A 22,599-nucleotide genomic window follows, 5' to 3' on the forward strand; every position below is an offset into this window, starting at 1 on the left:
AACCCCACTTGATCATGGTGTATGATCCTTTTAATGTGTTGTTGGATTCTGTTTGCTCGTATTTTGTTGAGGATTTTCACATCTATGTTCATCAGTGATATTGGCTTGTAGTTTTCTTTTTTTGTGACATGTTTGTCTGGTTTTGGTATCAGGGTGATGGTGGCCTGGTAGAATGAGTTTGGGAGTGTTCCTCCCTCTGGTATATTTTGGAAGAGTTTGAGAAGGATAGGTGTTAGCTCTTCTCTAAATGTTTGATAGAATTCGCCAGTGAAGCCATCTGGTCCTGGGCTTTTGTTTGTTGGAAGATTTTTAATCACAGTTTCAATTTCAGTGCTTGTGATTGGTCTGTTTATAATTTCTATTTCTTCCTGGTTCAGTCTCGGAAGGTTGTGCTTTTCTAAGAAAGTGTCCATTTCTTCCAGGTTGTCCATTTTTTGGGAATATAGTTGCTTGTAGTAATCTCTCATGATCCTTTGTATTTCTGCAGTGTCAGTTGTTACTTCTCCTTTTTCATTTCTAATTCTGTTGATTTGAGTCTTCTCCCTTTTTTTCTTGATGATTCTGGCTAATGGATTATCAATTTTGTTTATCTTCTCAAAGAACCAGCTTTTAGTTTCATTGATCTTTGCTATCATTTCCTTTATTTCTTTTTCATTTATTTCTGATCTAGTCTTTATGATTTCTTTCCTTCTGCTAACTTTGGGGTTTTTTTTCATTCTTCTTTCTCTAATTGCTTTAGGTGTAAGGTTAGGTTGATTATTTGAGATTTTTCTTGTTTCTTGAGGCATGATTGTATTGCTATAAACTTCCCTCTTAGAACTGCTTTTGCTGCATCCCATAGGTTTTGGGCTGTCGCATTTTCATTGTCATTTGTTTCTAGGTATTTTTTGATTTCCCCTTTGATTTCTTCAGTGATCTCTTGGTTATTTAGTTGTGTATTGTTTAGCCTCCATGTGTTTGTATTTTTTACAGATTTTTTCCTGTAATTGATATCTAGTCTCATAGCATTGTGGTCAGAAAAGGTACTTGATATGATTTCAATTTTCTTAAATTTACCAAGACTTGACTTGTGACCCAAGATATGATCTATCCTGGAGAATGTTCCATGAGCACTTGAGAAGAAAGTGTATTCTATTGTTTTTGGATGGAATGTCCTATAAATATCAATTAAGTCCATCTTGTTTGATGTGTCATTTAAAGCTTGTGTTTCCTTATTTATTTTCATTTTGGATGATCTGTCCATTGGTGAAAGTGGGGTGTTAAAGTCTCCTACTATGATCGTGTTACTGTTGATTTCCCCTCTTATGGCTGTTAGCATTTGCCTTAAGTACTGAGGTGCTCCTATGTTGGGTGCATAAATATTTACAATTGTTATATCTTCTTCTTGGATTGATCCCTTGATCATTATGTAGTGTCCTTCTTTGTCTCTTGTAATAGTCTTTATTTTAAAGTCTATTTTGTCTGATATGAGAATTGCTACTCCAGCTTTCTTTTGATTTCCATTTTCATGGAATATCTTTTTCCATTCCCTCACTTTCAGTCTGTGTGTTTCCCTAGGTCTGAAGTGGGTCTACTGTAGACAGCATGTATATGGGTCTTGCTTTTGTATCCATTCAGCCAGTCTATGTCTTTTGGTTGGAGCACTTAATCCATTTACGTTTAAGGTAATTATCCATATATATGTTCCTATTACCATTTTCTTAATTTCTTTGTGTTTGTTATTGTAGGTCTTTTCCTTCTCTTGTGTTTCCTGCCTAGAGAAGTTCCTTTAGCATTTGTTGTAAAACTGGTTTGGTGTTGCTGAATTCTCTTAGCTTTTGCTTGTCTGTAAAGGTTTTAATTCCTCCGTGGAATCTGAATGAGATCCTTGCTGGGTAGAGTAATCTTGGTATAGGTTTTTCCCTTTCATCACTTTAAATATGTCCTGCCACTCCCTCTGGCTTGCAGAGTTTCTGCTGAAAGATCAGCTGTTAAACTTATGGGGATTTCCTTGTATGTTATTTGTTGCTTTTCCCTTGCTGCTTTCAATAGTTTTTCTTTGTATTTAATTTTTGATAGTTTGATTAATATGTGTCTTGGCATGTTTCTCCTTGGATTTATCCTGTATGGGACTCTCTATTTCCTGCACTTGATTGACTATTTCCTTTCCCATATTAGGGAAGTTTTCAACTATAATCTCTTCAAATATTTTCTCAGTCCCTTTCTTTTTCTCTTCCTCTTCTGGGACCCCTATAATTCGAATGTTGGTGCATTTAATGTTGTCCCAGAGGTCTCTGAGACTGTCCTCAATTCTTTTCATTCTTTTTCCTTTATTCTGCTCTGCAGTAGTTATTTCCAATATTTTATCTTCCAGGTCACTTGTCCATTCTTCTGCCTCAGTTATTCTGCTATTGGTTCCTTCTAGAGAATTTTTAATTTCATTTATTGTGTTGTTCATCATTGTTTGTTTGCTCTTTAGTTCTTCTAGTTCCTTGTTAAACGTTTCTTGTGTTTTCTCCATTCTATTTCCAAGATTTTGGATCATCTTTACTATCATTACTCTGAATTCTTTTTCAGGTAGACTGCCTATTTCCTCTTCATTTATTTGGTCAGGTGGGTTTTTACCTTGCTCCTTCAACTTCTCCATATTTCTCTGTCTTCTCATTTTGCTTAACTTACCATGTTTGGGGTCTCCTTTTTGCAGGCAGCAGGTTCATAGTTCCTGTTGTTTTTCGTGTCTGCCCCCAGTGGGGAGGTTGGTTCAGTGGGTTGTGTAGGCTTCCTCGTGGAGGGGACTGATGCCTGTGTTCTGGTGGGTGGGGCTGGATCTTGTCTTTCTGGTGGGCAGGACCGTGTCTGGTGGTGTGTTTTGGAGTGTCTGTGAATTTAATGATTTTAGGCAGACTCTGCTAATGGGTGGGGTTGTGTTCCTGTCTTGCTAGTTGTTTCACATGGGGTGTCCAGCACTGGAGCTTGCTGGTCGTTGAGTGGAGCTGGGTCTTAGTGTTGAGATGGAGATCTCTGGGAGAGCTCTCGCCAATTGATATTACATGGACCCGGGAGGTCTCTGGTGGTCCAATGTCCTGAACTCGGCCTTCCCACCTCCGAGGCTTAGGCCTGACACCCGGCAGGAGTACCAAGACCCTGTCAGCCACACGGCTCAGAAGAAAAGGGAGAAAAAAAAAGGAATAAATAAAATAAAATGAAATAAAATAAAATAAGGTTATTAAAATAAAAAATTATTAAAATAAAAAATAAAAAAAGTAATTTAAAAAAAGAGAGCTACAAAACCAATAAACAAATCCACCAAGGATAACAAGCACTAATAACTAAACTAAGATAAACATATAAATTAGAAACTAGTCAGTCGCATACAGCAAACCCAAAGTCTACAGTTGCTCCCAAAGTCCACCGCCTCAATTTTGGGATGATTCGTTATCTAATCAGGAATTCCACAGATGCAGGGTACATCAGGTTGACTGTGGAGCTTTAATCCGCTGCTCCTGAGGCTGCTGGGAGAAATTTCCCTTTCTCTTCTTTGTTCACACAGCTCCTGGAGTTCAGCTTTGGATTTGGCCCCGCCTCTGCATGTAAGTTGCCCTGTGGCGTCTGTTCTTCACCCAGACAGGACAGGGTTAAAGGAGAGGCTGATTAGGGGGCTCTGGCTCACTCAGGCTGGCCGTGGGGGGAGGGAGGGGTATGGAATGCGGGGCGAGCCTGCGGCAGCAGAGTCCAGCGTGATGTTGCCAACAGCCTGAGGCGCGCCGTGTGTTCTCCCGGAGAAGTTGTCCCTGGATCACAGGAGCCTGGCAGTGGCGGGCTGCACAGGCTCCCGGGAGGGGAGGTGTGGAGAGTGACCTGTGCTTGCACACAGGATTCTTGGTGGCTGCAGCAGCAACCTTAGCATTTTCATGCCTGTCTCTGGTGTCCGCGCTGATAGCCGCAACTCGTGCCCATCTCGGGAGCTTGTTTAAGCGGTGTTCTGCCTTCTGTGTGCAGACTAGGAAGGAATCCCCTCTCCTCACGCACTCCGAAACAATGGTCTCTTGACTCTTAGGCAGTTCCAGACTTTTTCCCGGACTCCCTCCCGGCTAGCTGTGGTGCACTAGCCCCCTTCAGGCTGTGTTCATGTAGCCAACCCCGGTCCTCTTCCGGGGATCTGACCTCTGAAGCCTGAGCCTCAGCTCCCAGCCCCCACCCGCCCCAGCGGGTGAGCAGAGAAGCGTCTCAGGCTGGTGAGTGCTGGTCGGCACCGATCCTCTGTGTAGGAATCTCTCTGCTTTGCCCTCTGCACCCCTGTTGCTGCGCTCTCCTCTCTGGCTCCAAAGCTTCCCCCCACCCACCCCCCTGTCTCCACCAGTGAAGGGGCTTCCTAGTGTGTGGAAACTTTTCCTCCTTCACAGCTCCCTCCCACTGGTGCAGGTCCCGTCCCTATTCTTTTGTCTCTGTTTTTTTGTTTTTTCTTTTGCCCTACCCAGGTACTTGGGGAGTTTCTTGCCTTTTGGGAAGTCTGAGGTCTTCTGCCAGCATTCAGTAGGTGTTCTGTAGGAGTTGTTCCACATGTAGATGTATTTTTGATGTATTTGTGGGGAGGATGGTGATCTCCACATCTTACTCCTCCGCCATCTTGAAGGTCCTCCAGGAGCACATTTCTTAATAAAATTCTTCTAGGGAAGTCTGGGAGTTGTTATTCTCAAAGTTTTCAGGCACACAATTATAACAGGAAGACGTGGGGAGATTATCCCAATATAACTGAAGAAGAGTTAGAGAAGGGAAAGAGGCAGGTGTTCAAGAGCATTAATGTGGAGGCACAGGGAAATTTGCCTGGGGTGAATTAAATGAGCTGTGGGAAAATGGAATGAAAATGGCAGCATAGTACAATGGGACCTGTCTTGATACCCAGTGGGTGAGGGGGATGAAAAGATATGAAAATAAATGAGACAGACTGTGAGTAAGGGGCAGAAGAATTTTCAGAGTGTGACCAACACTCCATATAAACCACCTCATTCAGATTTAGGAGATTTTTACCTTACATGGAAAAACAAATATCCCAAGAGAACCACAGGAGATCTGTGACTTCTATGTAAATGATACCTTTTCACTCCTCAGCTAAAATGCTATGAAAATGGAATCTTGAAAAATACCAGAAAAAAGCAAACCACATAAACCCAGTTTCATCAGACATTCAAAGACACACACACGCTAATTCTCATGGTTTGGACTGGGCACTGATCAGCCTTTGTCCTATTTGATAACTGCCTTGGCAGATGGGATAATATCACTCTTCATCTCAAAAAGTTAAAATTCAATCTACAGAGAGGCATTCAAGGGCCTGCATGACTTTGCTTCAAGGTACTTTTATCTCCTCACCTTCTACACCTCATCTCTCCACAAACCCATATTCCATCTTTATGCCTGCTGCTTCTCCTCAGACAGTAATTTTTCTCTCTACTGCCTTCTCCCTTGGGAATCTCATACTCCCCCAGTGCTTTAATACGCAGTTTCACCTCTCTGCCCAAGATTCCCACCAGCTTCAATGTCACTCCTGAACTCTGGCTCCATGTTTCCCAGTGCCTGGTGGATTTCACCTGGATGTCCAATACAGCTCTTCAAATGCCCAGTATGAAACTGACCTGATCATCATATTTTCTAGCTCTTAAACTGCCTTTTCTGCTTCCTTGAATGGTACCATCCCCTCAGACACTCGGGCCTGCAACTTTGAAGGTGTGACTCTTTGTTGCCTCTCATATCTAATTAATTGCCAAGTCCTACTGACCTGGTCACCGCAATGTTTCTTGACTCTTTCTTCTTTTTATCAGTGACAGTAGCTATAACTTCAACTCTGTCCACTGTCTTTCTCTTCTAATCGTGTTTACATGCTGCTGCCAAAAAAACCATCCTAAATGGATTCTGCTCCTCTGTGCTATTCCATTGTTCAAAATGTCAATGGATATCTAGTGTCAAGTATTCACTTTTCTTAGCCTGATGTCAAAGATCCTGTGATATCTCAACCAAACTTACTTTTCAGACTTGGATCTTCTCTTTCCTTTCATGCTGTGGCTAAAGTGAACTCCTCAAGATATCCTGACTGTGCCTTATACTTTCCATGTCCAAGTAGTTCATTCTGTTCTTTTGCTTGGAATGTCCATTCTTCTTTCTTTGACACACATGTCCAAATTCCAAGTCTTCTTCAAGAATAAGCACACATTTTATCTTATTAATTAAGCCTTCCCTTGAAGGTGATCACACTTTCCTTGAACTTTGACATACTTATTTGTTTCTAAACTTTGGCATGCTTATAACTTTATTTTTTGTAGTTCTACTTTTAGTTTTTTGAGGACCTCCAGACTGTTTTCATAGTGGCTGTACCAATTTTCAATCCTACCAACACTTATAACTTTCTAAGTTATTTCTCCTTGTGTTTTTATCTTTTTTATCTTTTCTCCCCTACTTGACTTATTTACTTCTGAATTTCTCCACATCATTTAGTATAAAAAAAGGATAGAGTCACTCAAAGAATTGAGCATTGGTAGGAGAGAAAAGAGCTCATGTGAGTGAGTGGAATATACTTAAGAATGAATGCTGAGTGACTGAAAGGGTATGGAAATTATTTTGATCATACCTCTCCATGGGAAGGCGAGGACATTATGTCATCTGCATAATACCATACATCTGGACGAAAACTGAACAATTCTGTCACCAACATTATTTGCCAAAAGCCCAGGTGTCGAGTATTGCTTAATCAAGTAATCTGGGTGTCTTTATATGAAAAAAAAAAGTGAGAGACTTTAATATAGAAACAACTTTAGGAAAGAGAAATACATTTTTGGGAACCTTAGTGGATCTTCATTTATTATCTAAAATTGAAAATGTTTTAGATTTAGGCTTGTCCCACTTCATTAAGACCTTACTAGATGTAACACAAAGTTGACATTGTCCATTTCCTCTCACTCTGTCTTGTGGGCTGGGTTAGATTATAAAAGTGTCACCTTTTTATTCTGGTGGAGTTGGGGTTGGAATGATTGTTTCATTTTGCTTAAAAAAACTTTTACTGCTCTGTATGGTTTATCTTTATGCTTTCTTTCTAATCCCTAAAATAATCATTACTTCAGGTTTCTCATGCATAACATCCATAACAATTTTGGTAATCTTTGGTTCTGATTAATGAAACTCTAGTCAGTATCGTGTTCACCTTTTTACATACGATAATGGTCTGGAATCTTCACAACAACAGGCATATATATTAGATTGTTTCTTATACTAGATTGGATTGAATGGTTTCCAAGTCGAGTTTGTAATTTAAGAATCACATTGCAAGATTCTTGCAAGAAAATTCGAGTAAGCTTCTATTAAGATGGTGAACCTTTGGGAGATCTATAGGCCTCTTGGGGCAAAGAATAAATAGAGGCTGCTAATACCAGTGCAGTGTGAATGCTGAAGCATCACCAAAATCTCTTTTCAGGGTAACACATGTATTTATACTACAGAACTTATTTGTATTCACTAAACTCCAGCTGATAACCTAAAGTCCTGAGTGCACAATAAGAAGTGATGCAATTCATTGCCTGTCAATGACCCACTGTTTGTTGAATCTTTTCATGAGGTTCACGTCTCTTACGAGGAGGTTTTCAGTATATGGGTCAAATTTCTCATGTTCATTTGTTTGCAAAACAGACCATATCCTAATCCAAACCATTTATGAGAATTCTCTAAAGCTGCCACCAGCCTTCTGGGCCACTCCATCATTTAACAAAGACAGTTGTAAATGTCCTATTTGTTCATGCTCTGTGCAATTAATTTTAAATGTTTGATAAAAATATGTAGTAAATGGTTCAATACCATGAGATTTGATGTGAAAAGGGATATTTGAAAAGGCATGGTGAATGTTTCACAGTTTGAAACGCTCAGCTTAGCTCAAGTTGCTTTAAACACAGTGTGTCCTGGGGATGCCCACTGAATTGCAGCTTTCTCCAGTCTCTCCTAGATGGGCCTTACACATTGGAATACGCTTCTGCTCTGGATCTGCATTCTGTTCCCCACTGGGACTGTAGTACTCCCTGGAGTCCTATTCTAATTGCTTTGAGCCCTGACAGCCGCCTTCTCTCTACTCCCACCAGGTTGGACCAAGTTCTCCATACTCCCAGTCACGAAAGAGGGCTTGTTTCAATCCAGAGAGAACATAGACATGGCTGTCCTTACTCAAGTATCACCACTGCTTTACCTGCTTACCTGAACTTCAACCCCTTCCTCCCTTCTACCCTTACAGTCAGATGTCTAGGATATCAAAGGCGGCCTAGAATAGATACAATTTTCTTGAATGTTCTTGGACGTTGTAATGTGACTGCTGGCACACTCCTCCAACCCCAAGGTGACCAGTTTTCCTTACTCTGTAAGGACACCCTGTTCCTAGCTAACCTTGCCACCTCAGTTAGCTCAGTACTCCTTGTCTATATCCATTGAGTTTTCTAGCATCCGACTTTGGGTGCTTATGATAAAATGTTAGTTCTTTCCATTTTACAGTTTTTCATGATGAAAAAAAGTTTCTTTACAATTTAAAATATGGACCTTACTATTTATTTCCATTAATTCCCAAGAGAAGTAATTAATCAATTTTGAAGTTTACTTTGGGTGAAAATACTTCGTAAGACTATTCCCTGATAGCTATTTTGCCAGATGGTTAACTAACAAAGGAAAAACTGCACAAATAGATGTTTCTACCAGAAGGACTTTCTCTGGAACAAACATCTCCTAAAAACATCCCTCACTCTTTTTGTTTCATTTAATAAAACAATGAAATATTTAGTGCAACCAGGCAACAGGCTTTTTTGGACTAGTCTCTATGGATGGTTCAGAGAATATTCTTCTGTTAGATGAAAGAATATAGACATACTACAGCATAAAATACAATATATGGAGTTAAAATTGACAATAAGGAAATCTAGAGTTAAAAGAAGTATTACCTTAGGGTCATGTATTCCAGAAAGCTCTTCATAGATCTTCTCACCTACCATGACAGCAGCCAAATTCGCCGTGTATGTAGAAAGGCAAAACATACAGAAAATGGCCCAAAGGTTCATCAGAAACCTTCCAGTCCAGCATTTTGGGGGTTTGATGGCTGCTGTTCTACCAAACAAGAGGGCATAACAGACATTCAAGGCTGAAGAGAAGGAGAAAACTTTACTTCTATTCCGCCCCTTGGGAGTCATACCAAAGGGGCTCTTCCATTCATAGAGAGTGAGGAAGATGGCAGTGATGTGCAGAGCCACAAAAATCCCCAACCACATTGTCCAATGGAGTGGCCACATGAAGGCTCCAATGGGAGCTGCTGTGTCTCGGGTCCTCACTAAGATGCCCAAGCTGGTGGAGAAGAAAGGACTGGTGAAATCTATCACCTGGCTTCGTGCAGTATTGATGCTGAAGGAAGTGACTGCCATGTGGGCTGACCCACTGAGGAGTTCACCCACCAGCCCAGTCCAGTGCCCATTTTTCCAGGCTCCATATTTGCCATCCCCAACAATATAGAGATCAAAGTCAAAGTTCATGTCTTCTGCTAGCTTTTCCAGCAGATCAATGCAATATCCATAGCAGCACTTCTTGAATTTGATGGGCACTGTATCATTACTGCTATGAAGGCTGCTAAAAAGGCTGTCCAATATGGAAGAATCATTAGTCATGGGGTCTAGACAGAGTTGGCCAGCAGGGCACAAGCCTTCATCATCTACCTCCCGTGTGAAGACAAATGGATGCTCGATCAAAGTAACCACTCGCAAGTGTAGCTTACTTGGGTGTTGGAAGTGGGTTTTGTGCCTCTGGGCTTGCTCTGGCCATATTCCATAGTCCATGATAATCTTCCCCTGCTGCCAGCTGCCCAAGCGTGTCCACATTGGCTTTCCCAGGGGGTCATGTTGCAGATTCCAGATGAAAAAGTTGTTTTCTGAGCTGATGATAGTGGAACCTTTTACTTTGATGGAACCACTGAGGCCTCTGAAAGTGGTGTTGGCTAGAAACCTGGCAAAGAGGAGCAAAGGCAAAAAGTGAGGAAGAGAGGTGAGGCCAAAGTCCGAAAGCAGTGCTCATCTTTTCTTCTCTGTCTTAATAAGAAGAAACTCTATTTTTTTTCAAAAGGCACTACCTATAATTACTTTAGGAATTAATAAGCTGGACTCTTTCTAGGACAAGAGTCCTATTTCATTGAGCAAATGAGATCTCACCCTCAGGTTCTAACACCTGGGCTGGGTGCTTGACTTGTGGTCTTACTCCAAATCTTTATTCCTAGTTAAGGTATGTGTTAATTGTTTTCTGTTGTAAATGGTTAATTATATATTCTCACAAATTTCCAAGCTATGAAGGTTCTCAGCATCTTTAACATGTCTCATTTCTACTGCTCACCACATTCAATTGCAAATAAATCAGCTCAATAAATATATTATCTTTGGTGCAAGGAATAAGTTATAATACATATGTATATACTTTTATAATTGCTTAAAATTATATTCATAATTCTAGAAAATAGCCAAATCTTGTTATCAGTGTTTCTCCTTTTAGCGTGGAAGCAATCAACATGTCTGTCCCCATGAGGCCAGTCTAAGCTGCATGTTGGATACCATCCATGGAATAAAGAAAAAGATGATAAATAGACTTGCAGTTCCTAGGACAGCCTCAGGCTAACCTCCCTGTAAGTCATTAGAGAAAAACAATTGGCTCTGGCTCTAGAGAGAGCTTCTGCCAGAAGTCAAAGAAAGGAAAATTACCAACTGAATGATATACTGATTCCTAACCCTGGGAAGCAGGGCACTGTCAGTATATGTTCTGCTATGGACAAGGCAGGGAAATGCTTGGTCAGTCTCTGTCTTTCTTGAGTTTGGGAAGATAAGACAGTAAGAGGTAACATATGAGCTTGAGGCACCTCTGTACTCTTAATTATGGCCTTGTGTCAGAATAAAAGCCCAAACTTTGACATCAAACACTCCTGTGTTAGAATATTGGTCCACCCACCTTCTAGTATTGTCCTTGGACACAAATTTACTGAACTCTAAGCTTCAGTTTTGTCATCAGCAAAATGGTGGAGGTAATTACATTTTTATTTTTAAATTATTTCTACTGCAAGGGTTAGAAATAATGCATGTGAAGTATATACCACACCCTTTGACATAGAACAGATGTTCCAGATATGGTAACTATTATTTAATGTCATTCAAATTTTTTCAATCAAGGCTGTCCCAGGTCACTTTTCCTAGTCTTTTAATAGAACTTTTCTAGTTGGAGGCACAAAGTACTGCATTATGATAAACTCATAGAGGGTACTCAAGATTTATTTCAAATTAAAAGAAATTAAATTGAAATGTGGACTGTAACATAGAAGATTTTTATGAGGAGTTGGATGATACAGAATGTGTTTCTTCGTGAAACACATTCATCCATTGCTTGCCACAAACATTACTCTGTAATTTATAAATGCAAATACCAGTAGTAAGAAGTTGTGCTGCCACAGAAGAAACATAGAAAAATCAGAAAGTGTGAAGAATATACTAATTTTCATTAGAGATATAAATGTAAATCACATTTGAAGATGCTACTGTCACTAAATGCAATGAAACTGCTCATTTTGGTAGATTGCGTATAATAGTAATTATTCATGTTAGCTCTCCCCAGTGGGACTCTACCACTTAAAATGAATTCTATTTAGCAACAAGTAGTGAAGTCTCAGTTATCTTAGACTTTCAAACAGTTTTCTGCTTCTTTAGGGAAGTAGGGAACCAAATCATTAAAATATACAGATTAATCAACTGATAATTACCTAGGTACTATAATAGAAGGGTGATTACAACTGTGTTTCTGATGAGCAGTTTACTGTTAGATTTGTTAAGACACACACACACACACACACACACACTGACATAGCCTAGGGAATAAAACAGTAAATAGGTTAATTTTATTTGGTCAATTTAGTGATCAGGAAAGTAAAGTTAAAGTTGTAGAAAGAGAAGCCCTTCATTATTTTAAGAATAGTTGGGGCTTAATGATTATAGACTTTTAACTGGATGGACCTACGAAGGACTACCACTGAGTAAATATATACTTAAATCATCTCAGAAAAGCGGTCTTCAGGAATCTTTTAGAGATTATATAACTCCCTCATTCCAGTAAAACCTATTCCTCATTATCGATGTTAAATAGCATTCAACATGGCCATGACTAAAGAACAATGCTCAGTTGTCTTTGAGGCACTCATCTATCACAGAAAGACATATCAATCAGGATCTAAATGTCTTTCATTTTCCCAGATTGGAAAATCCAGTGTTTGTTTCACTGTGCAGTTGGCACCAAGAAATTGGGTGTCAGAGAATCCCCATTAATGATGGATTATTTCTGTTTTATTTTCAGTTTTACAGAGAGGATAAATTAAAATAATCTCATTAATAGCTTTAGTTATTGTCACCTTCACTATGTATTCTTTGTAATGGAGTGACAATGCATAGCCAAGTTTGAATATTCACTATGTTAGTTAAAAGATTACAGTGTTGAAATCTTGCTTTTGCTTGAAGTGATTTCTACCATGTTCCTTTTTATCTTGTCCTGGACTCTTCTTGGATGAACAAGAAAAAGGAAAATCAGGAATAATTTTATTGGCAAGATAAACTGATACAAATACCAGGCACTGTTCTTAGTATGAGTTATAGAGATGAAAGACACACTCATTGTTCTCAAGGAGCTCAAAGTCTAGTGATGGGGAGTAAGAAAAGCGAACAGGCAATCCTGATGGAGGTAGAATTGGGTGCCATTGGAACAGAAAGCAAGGGCACCCACACTCTAGGGGTGACAAGGAAGGCTTCTGAGAGGAGCAGGTGCAAGAGCTGAGTCTTGAAGAAGGAATTACAGTTAACCAGGAAGAGAAGCTGGGGCTTGATGCTGTCAACACAGGGAGATGCATGTGCAAAAGCCAGAGACAGAGAGAGCAAGCTGCATGATGGTAAGTGGTGAGAAATAAGGCTGGAGATGAGGGTGGGAGATGAGTTACAAAAGGACTGAGGCCACGATAAAGCTAATGGAGAGCCATCGAGAGAATTTTTCTGGGGAGGGACAGGATCATCAGATTTGATTTTAGAAAGATTTTGTTTTCCTGCTAGCTATATAGGAAATGGTTTGGAAGGAGAAGGTGGCTGAGCACAGTTTCAGCTGTGAGGAATAATGCTCCTTTCTGCCTCTTGCTTCCTCTCTTCCTCTCTCTCTGCCTGTTTCACAAGGGCCTTAAAGTGACAAGGGCTAAGGTAATAACAGAAGTGGAGAAGATGGCAAAATCAAGCGATACATAGTTTCAAAAAGAAAAGTAGTGATTTTGAGAGGGTCAAATGCACATGATTGCATTTAATTCACAAACTGTATTAAGAATGTGTAAAACTCGGCTTGATGGAAGGTCATATAAATAAGACCTGGAGTATTTAAGTTGATTATCAGCTAAATGTAAGCCCACAGAGCACTGTGGGGAAAAAGAGAGAGAAAAGTAATCTTAAATTCTTTTAATAGTAATTTAGAGCCTGGGTCACAGGGACCAATAATAATACCACTACATTCTGTGCTGATCATACTACTGCTCCAGCCTAGCTATGAATTCTCAATAAATCTTCCAGTTCAAATATGATGAGGAAGGGTAGGAGGTGGAAAATTTAACAAGGGGTGGTAAGTATAACAATCTGATTGGAGAGCAGAGTAGAAACATATTCAGGTTGCAACTGAACTCTAGAGGCTTTGCATGTCCATTTTGTGAGACTGGATTTTATTTAACAGGAAGAGGGGAGCCATGAAGATTTCGAAGTAGAGTAATGATGTAACCATAAGTCTGCATTGGTAATACTGCTCTGGCAACAGGTACAATGTGTCCATAGGAAGGAAGAGATAGTGACCAGGAGACCACTTAGAAGACTAGTACAGTAGCTCTGTCATGGTATGATAAGGGTCTGAATCACACTCCATGAGTGAGAATCTGGTTTAGCACTGTGCCTTGTGCATAGTGAGTGTTTAACAAAGCAGTTCAGGTATACATCTTTCTTATCAGCAGATCTCCCAAGATACCACTCTGCTTGAAAGAATAAAGGTCATTGGTTAATCTGCATGGAGGTAACTTATTACTTCAGTAAAATTCCCAATTATGTCACTAATTAAGAATATGTGTTGATTTGAATAGGAGCTGAGATAAAATCTGAACTTTTCAAATTATGTAAAAAATGTTTTTGAGACAGTTCACAAATATAAGCAAGATCAGTGTTTAATGTATTTAATATATTTTAGAAGCCACATTTGCACATGAAACTTGACTTACTAATTAAAAGATTTTCTTATTCATTAAAATAAATGAACAAAGATATTAACAGAACATCACCCAATCAATCATTTATTCATTCCATAATACTCACTTTTGCCAGGCACTATTCCAGATTCTGGGGGATATAGTAGTGAACAAAAGAGACAAAAATCTATGTAGCTTTTAGTCTATCGAGGGAACAGAATAAATATGATAACTAGGGAATATGAATGGGATGTTAGTGCTAAGTGCAAAGGAGAAAAAATAAAGCAGAGTAAGGAGATAAGATGTGTCAGGGTTGGTGGCAGTAGGGTGGAATTTTAGATTAGAGAGGCCAGGAGAAGGTGATATTTGAGTAAAGGGCTGAAGAAAGGGAAGGAGCTGACCAAGAGGATATCTGGGTAAAGAGCATTCCCTGTATAGGGAGCAAGGAGTCCAATGTCCTTGAGTGTGACTGTACCGGGTATGTTTGAGAAATAGTTAAGGGAGGGAGGGGCAGGAGAGTTAAAGATGAGGTCAGAAAAAACTTATGGGGAGTGGGAGGTGGGGAAAATAGGATTTTGTAGGTCCCTGTAAGGACTTTTGTTTCTTCTCTACGTGAGATGGAAAGCCACTGGTAGGTTTTGAGCAGAGAAGTGATAAGATATGACCTACATTTGAACAGGCTCGTCTCAGTGTTGTGTTGAGATGGACTACAGAGAGACAACAGCAGAAGCAGAAAGACCAGTTAGGAGGCTGTTTCTAACACCAGACAAAAGTTGATGATGGTTTAGACTGAGGTAATAGCAGTGGAGGTGAGAAGAATTAGTTGGATCTTGATAAATTTTGAAGCTGCAACTGACAGGATTTGCTGATGGCTCATATAGTTTAGGAAAAGGAAACATAAGGATGACACCAAAGTTTTTGCCCTGAGCAATTGGAAGGATGGAGTTGCCATTAATTAAGATACAGAAAACTGTAGAAGAATCAGGTTGTGAGGTGGGTGAGAACCACCAGGAGTACAGTTTTGCTAATGTTAAGTTTGAGATAATTCATGGATATCTAAATGGAGTTGTCAAGTAGGTAGGTGGTGATCTTCCAGAGTTCAGGAAGTAGGTCTGGACTGGAGGTACAATTTGGGAGCCGAAAGTCTATATATGGTATTTAAGGAGATCACAATGGTAATTGTAGATGAGAAGAAGTTCAAGGAATGAGTCCAGGGCACTTCAACATTTGGAGGTGGTGCAGGTGAGGAAGAACTAGCAAAGGAAACTGAGAAGTAACCAGAGACATAAAGCGGGCTGTGTTGTGTTCTAGAAGCCAAGTGAAAAAGATATTTCAAGGAGGGGACACTGATCAGCTGTGTCAATGCTTCTAACAGCTCAAATGCAGTGAGGACTGAGAACTGACCATTCGCTTTAGAAACATGTAGGCCACTGGTGACTTCATGAGAGTAATTTCAGTGAAGTATTGGAGCCTAATGTTTCAAGGGAAAATGGAAAGAGAGAAACCGGAGATAACTCTTTCAAGAGTTATGCTATAAAGAGGAGAAAAATGGAATAGTGGTGGAGAGGAAAAATTAAGTACATATATAAATATAAGTATATATATATGGTGCAGGCTTTTATGATGATGGGAATGATCTAGTAAAAATAGAAAAATTGTTGATGTAGGATAGAAGAGAGAGAATTCCTGGGACAGTTCCCTTGAGGGCCAAAAGGGATTGTGCTCTAAGGTGCAAGAGGAGGTGATGCTCTTTGCTGTGACAAAAGAGGAGTATGGACATGAGAGAAGGCAGAGAGAATACAGGGTCCAGAGGCAAGTAGGTGGGTGGATATGGACAAGAGAGCTTGTGGAAGTTCTCTCTTGATTGCTTTAACTCATTTAGGGCATTTAAAAAGTAAATTATAGAGCTCATTATACTCTCCCCTTTATAATTCATTTGAGAGAAGGTTTATTGTATTACTCTCAAAATGAGACCGAAGGCACTCTTAAAAATGCAGAAAGCAAATAACTTTCATAAGAAATGTATTAGATCAATTCCAACTAAAATGTTTAGTGTTTTGTTTTCCCACTTGAGTTTGCAAGAGTAAGTTGTAAAACTACCTGGGCCTGCCACTTTCTAAAAAATTGTAATTTTTCAATCACTTTTTCAATCTCTTCTATTAAACTTTCTATTTTTCTGGGTCCATCTTGGCGAATGATATCCTCCTAAGAATTTGTTGCTATAGAACTGTATATAATATCATTTATACTAATCTTAGGATTTCTTCTAATTACTTAATTTGGGTTTTGTTAATTCCTTCTTTCTAGATCTCCTCCCACCTCTCTCTTTTCTGGGTTTTTGGAAGAGGAAATATTTGTGTTCGTATATTCTTTAATAATAGAATGTTAACTGCAGTATTTATCTTAATTTATTGGCTTAATTACATATTCATGTATTATTTTTACTTTTTAAAAACTTGCTCTAAAATTTACTAAAGTTAAGTTAAAATCTCCTACTGTAAATAATGTTTCCATGTTCTGAAAGATTTTAAGACCTGTTGCCCCTGATTTTTCTTCTTATTCAGCATATAAAGTTTTACTAATCTTATGTTTTTATATTCATTATAAATTTGTTATCTTTTCTTGTCTTGAACTAGTTCTGTCATAATCCCGTTGTTTCCAGTCTTCATTTTGGAGACGTATGAATCTACCTTTGTGTTGTCTAAATGCGTCATCATCCTTATGTGTCTTCTTCCATGCCCAGTTGTTTATAAGTCATATATTTATTTCTACTTTGATCTTTTTTTCACGCATCAGCTTGTCTCTTTGCATGTCTATTGCTCTCATTTGTTTTTCATTTCTTTTAAAATTGCCTTCTTATCTTTGCTTTTTTCCCCTGTTACAGTTGCCTTCCATTAACTATATCTGTATCTGGGAATATCTGTTTTGCTCTATAGATCCTTAAAATTTATTTTTCCCTTTGGGGAAAATTGTATCTCCAGTCCAGAACTCCTTCCTGAACTCTGGAAGATCACCACCTACCTACTTGACAACTCCATTTGGATATCTATGAATTATCTCAAACTTAACATTAGCAAAATTGAATTCCTGGTGGTTCTCACCCACCTCACAAACCTGATTCTTCTACAGTTTTCTTTATCTTAATTAATGGCAACTCCATCCTTCCAGTTGCTCAGGGCAAAAACTTTGGTGTCATCCTTATGTTTCCTTTTCCTAGCAACCACCTAATTGCGGCCAGTTAACTCCATCTTTGACTTTTTAGACTGTAAGATCCTCAACGGCATGGATTTTGACATTCTCCACATTCTGAGAGCAGTCTCTTCCATACAGTTGCTGTGAGGAATGAACAAATCCTCCCTTTCCCACTGCTTTGCTTCATAACACTGCAGGCTGTCCAGCTGAGACTTCAGCATTCATCTAAGCATCTATCACACTGAGTCATCTTAGGATCTTAGGCACAACACGGTACCTGGACAGGATAACTGCTCAGTGATGTTTGTGGGATAAATGCAATTAAACACATGTTTTCTGCTCAAATCAGACATGGGTCTCTTCAAGAGCACTTCCTCACATTGCCAGAAGAATGGGACTCAATCAGCCAGGAAGTATTAATATTGTAATTGTAATTTATAGATTATTCAGAGCATTAAAATTCCAGTACATTTCTCCCTGAACAATGGAGAGTATCAAAAATAGAAATTAGTTCTATGGGAAACCTCTCTGACTATAAGGAATTTAATAGGAATTGGAAATTGCTAAATTTCAATCTTTAAAGCAGAGGGCCCCACATTGTAACCATTGACTATATCCTCTTTTAAAACAACTTACAAAGCTCATCTTTTAAAATAGATTTCTATCAGCTAATGAACAAACAGCAATTTAATAACATATTAAATGTACATACGTACACACATGGACCATTGGGGTCTGTTTTTGCCAATAAGTGAAACTATAGAGTGGAAGGAGAGCTCTTGTCCTTCTTGACTTTTTTCCCAAGAGGAGAAAAATATCAATACTAATCTTTGTGATTGAGTCATGTTTGAATATACTTCTTGGGCTGTGTGTGTGATGTGATGGGATCACTAAGTCAAAAAGTCAGACACATAGACATAGTGCTCTATTTTTCTGCTTTCATGTGGCACAACTGGCAAGCTGGTACTACTTTTTTTTCTGTGTTTTTCTCCCACAGTAGTTAGATCTGTTCCATATTCTTAGGTTGTTTTCCTTTCCTTTCATTTTTTGATATAAACCTTGACTTCTCTCCACAATTATGGCCTGTGCCCATCCCTTGGACGGCTCCTCTTGCTTTGTGTAATATCCCACCTTAATTCCTTCTAGCTCTCTAGATCTGGCTCCAGCACTAGTCCAGGTGATGATATCCCTTCCCTTAGCATAGCCCTGTCAATGGGACACTATGTAGTATTTGCCACTGGAAGTTGAAGTGGCCCTGGGATAGATCTAGAATTCAGAATACCTCTTTTTTTAACATATTTCCAAATTTTATAGTAGATGCATACAAAGTAAAAAGTATTCAACAAAGAATATAATCACAATTTCCACTCAGGCAAAGAGAAGCTTGGAAGTTCTCCTAATGTGGGAAATGTCCACAGTTTAAAACCTGCTGGAAGCTAGATTAAGCAAATTTAAGCTGTATTCTTCAACATAGGGTCCTGAGGGAATACACGTCTTTCACTGTTCCTTATTTGAGGCCCCCATGACTTAGAGAAGATTTTCGACACAGCTCTTGGCATGACTTAAGTGACATAGAGGGATGGGCAAATTCAAAGGATTTAGCCAAATTAGTCCAGTGACAGGAGTTCTTACTGGAAACATCTGGAAACACAGACCTTAACTGTTGTCCTTAAGATTCATGACACCAAAGCATGTGTTTTCTAGAAGTACTGACTCCGTGGTAGCCTTGCAGAGAAAGTTAACTTAGGAGTAACAGCTGGACACACTAGGTCACCCCACAGTAATGGGTTCTCCTTGGGGACCCAAGGAACCAGTGTTAACATCATCCAACCCCTGGCTTTCAGGTTCAATGCAACTGCATTTCTTTTGAGTACATGTTGAAACACACAGGCTAACTAGTTTGGCTCAGTAGAGGTCTTTAGGACAAGAACACTTACACGTGGGTAATCGCACCTCCTGATTTATATAGCTTTTGGCTGAAAGAATATGAATGACAAAGTAATGGGATCCCAGTTAAGGAAAGTTTATATTAATTCTGAAAGAGCCTGCAACTTGGATTTAGACAGTTTAAACCTTCCCCTATAAAGTACTAACTGAATGACCTTAGGCATACCACTTAACTTTTCAAGGTAGGAATCCTTATAATTAAGGAAATAAAATTTTCTAGAGATTAAATAACTTTGGCAGGGTACAATGCCAGTAAATTATTGTAAAGGTGAATGGGAATACCCCAGATTAGAATTATATCATGCCACCTCAGGTTCTCCTGGAACTCTTCTACTATCCAGCAGTGAGACCAGGAACATCATCAATTTATACCTTGGGACTTTTGAATGGGTATTTGTTTTAGTCTTTTTTTTCTGAAGCTTCCTAGTGCCTCATAATACATGGCACATATATGTTCTGGATAATACATGCAGAATCAATAAATAAAGCAACATTTACTATTAATGAAAGGCCAGTGAATCTTGGTATTGCTTGACCATGTAAGCATAAAGATAGCCTGGAGGGGAAAGAGTCTCTCTAGCACATTGAACCATTTTTCGAGGACAACTGAGGAGAGGGCCTAACAATGCCAGGTAATGCCAGAGGATAATCACTAGTAGAATGGGTGTTGTCTCAGTGAGGAATGATAACCAAACTGCTAGGTCAAAAAAAATGGATAAAAAATATGGATAAGTGGAGGAGCATATTGTCTCTCGCTGAAAGAACAAAAGAACGGGGTTGTAAGCTTCCTGGGAGCAGGGCCCCTGTTTTCTATTCTTTGTGTCTCCAGCATTAGCTAAGGTCCTAGCCTAATATTAGTAAGCTTCAACATACGTTTGTGGATGAATAAATGAATTAATCACTGCCCACTTGATACAGAACTGAAGTGCAGAAGCTATTCCAAGAAGAAAGGCATGATTCCATAGCCTGCTGAGAAGCTAGAATAACTATCAGGACTATGATTAATTAGCTAAAGGGTCAGGGACTTCTTAGGCCAAGGGGAACAAGGTGTCTGTCGATGTCTAGGGTCTTGGAATTATTAAAGGAAGGATAACTGCCTTTGACCAGGCTATGAATAACTCAAGGGACTCTCTCTCCAAAAACATAGATTCATTACCACCCTGGGCCTTCAGATAAGCATGGGCAAATCCTAACCCTAAGAACAGCAGGGAAGTCCTCAAACTCCTATTCATTTTCAACAGAGTCTGGTGTTTAGAATGAGGTAAGGGAGTAAATGTGGGCAAAGCTTAAACAGATTTGGAGAAATAAAAATTTTTTATATCTTAATGGTTTTTAAAAAATTACTCGCAAGGATTTTATGCTGTATTACTTTATTTGGTTAATTTGTTACAGGATTATGATTTTATAAATATGTCATCCCTAATGTTCTGCTATTCAAGTGACATCCAGACTGCATATAAAATGCATACTCCTTAGCTTGGCATAAAAGCTTTGTGTGGCATGCTATCAAATTAACAACTTTTCCAGAATCATGTCAGATTCTCTTCGTATGCAATGTACACGCCAACTGTACTAAATTTCTTTCAGATCTTGGTAAATTTGCATATGCCATTTTCTGTGCCTGTGAGGAAATGTTTGCTCCAAACCAGAAAACTCCTATTCATTTATCAAGATCCAGTTCCAGTATTTCTTCCTCATCATCAACTCTCTGAGAAGAGTTAATTATTTCCTCCTCTGTGTATTTGAACATATTTCTATTTTTAAGAATAACATATCCCTTTGTTTTATAACCATTTACTTACTTTTCAACCTCATGCACTAGGCTGCCAGCTCCAAAATGGCAGGATGCAACTCTTCATTTTGTCTGCCTCACCCTAGTTCAACAAATAGTCACTGACTACACAGAAACACCTTTGCACATGTATTTGTGAAGTTACTGCCAAATAATATATCAGATATCATTGCTTCAAAGTAATTAACATTTAATAAAACAACTTGCAAATAAATTGTTAAAGATCACAGTATGAACTTGGCCCCCAAGTGGTTTTGTCTACATTTAGTTATGATGGATGTTTGCTCTGGCATGTGGGGACCCAGGAGGAATTAAATCCTTTTTACCTGTTATTACGTCTATGTAGTCTGCCATGAGAAATGATTTTTTTCTAGTCTAAAGGCCTATGCTGAAAAAGCCACGTTTTTGGTGATTTCATTAACATTTTAAAATGTTAACAATTCTGTCAGCCTAAACTGAAAATGACTGTGTGAGAAATGAAAGCTTGCATAACTCTGACACTCGATATTCACGGCTCATTATCCTCACGACTTTCATTATGCAGTGAGGAAGTAGGGTCAGCCTCACAAAATTTAGGAATAATTAAGAAAATTACTATATGGAGATGTGACTTATGGACTGAGAATAACGAACTTTCTAAAAAGACTGTATTCAACAAAATAAATAAGGATGATGAAAAATCCACAGATGTTTTATAGCTTAAGGCAGCTTTTCAGTTATTCATTATAAAGACTCCTTGAAGGCTTTTGCTCACTTCCCTTGACCCTTTCCTGAACACTTTGAAACTTTCTCTTTGACTGTATTCCTCAGGGAGTTTAAGAAGTCCTAGGCATATTTCCTGAAGTTCTTTAAGTTCATTCTCAAACACATCCACGGAGATGAAAATATTGTTGCTGACCTGTATACACTGTGAATTGCTTCCAGGCTCCAAACCTCACATTCTTCTTTCACAACTTTCGAAGTTTGTGGAATAATCATGTGGAAGTAGCCACAAGGGCAGAGGTTATCTGCTAACCTAACATTCTATCAAAAAAAAAAAAGGAAAAGAAAACCGGATGGTATCTAGGTAAGTTAAAAAAACTCTGTTTTTAATTTAGACAAAATTTTATTTATTAACCACCCATTATTCTTCTAGAACAACAGATGGTGTAGGTTGTAAATATAATATAAAATTTCCTTTTCTTTCTACGTTAATTTCAATAAATGTCTATTAAGTAGCTGCTATATGCCAGGCATTAAACTAAGTTCAGTAGTGTCTCCACTTAATAGAATTTATATTTTAGTTCAGAAGTCAGACACATAGACAAATAATGATGATGGAATAGACTAAGTACCATCATATAATTTCAGGTACAAAGTGCCATGAGATCTTTATAGAAGGAGGCACATAACTTTAATATAAATT

General features: G+C 38.8%; 1 protein-coding gene across 1 annotated transcript in view; it reads right to left on the reverse strand.

Moving 5' to 3' along the window:
* Nucleotides 1-22,599, reverse strand: part of GRIN3A (glutamate ionotropic receptor NMDA type subunit 3A) — a 149,345-nt gene that overhangs the window by 76,790 nt on the left and 49,956 nt on the right. Inside the window, exon 3 of the mRNA XM_059926515.1 lies at nt 8,940-9,987. Coding sequence (XP_059782498.1) covers nt 8,940-9,987 — 1,048 coding nt within the window. The remainder of the gene's footprint in view (nt 1-8,939; nt 9,988-22,599) is intronic.

This window comes from Balaenoptera ricei, chromosome 6 (genome assembly GCF_028023285.1).
Source record: "Balaenoptera ricei isolate mBalRic1 chromosome 6, mBalRic1.hap2, whole genome shotgun sequence".
Classification (NCBI taxonomy): domain Eukaryota; kingdom Metazoa; phylum Chordata; class Mammalia; order Artiodactyla; family Balaenopteridae; genus Balaenoptera; species Balaenoptera ricei.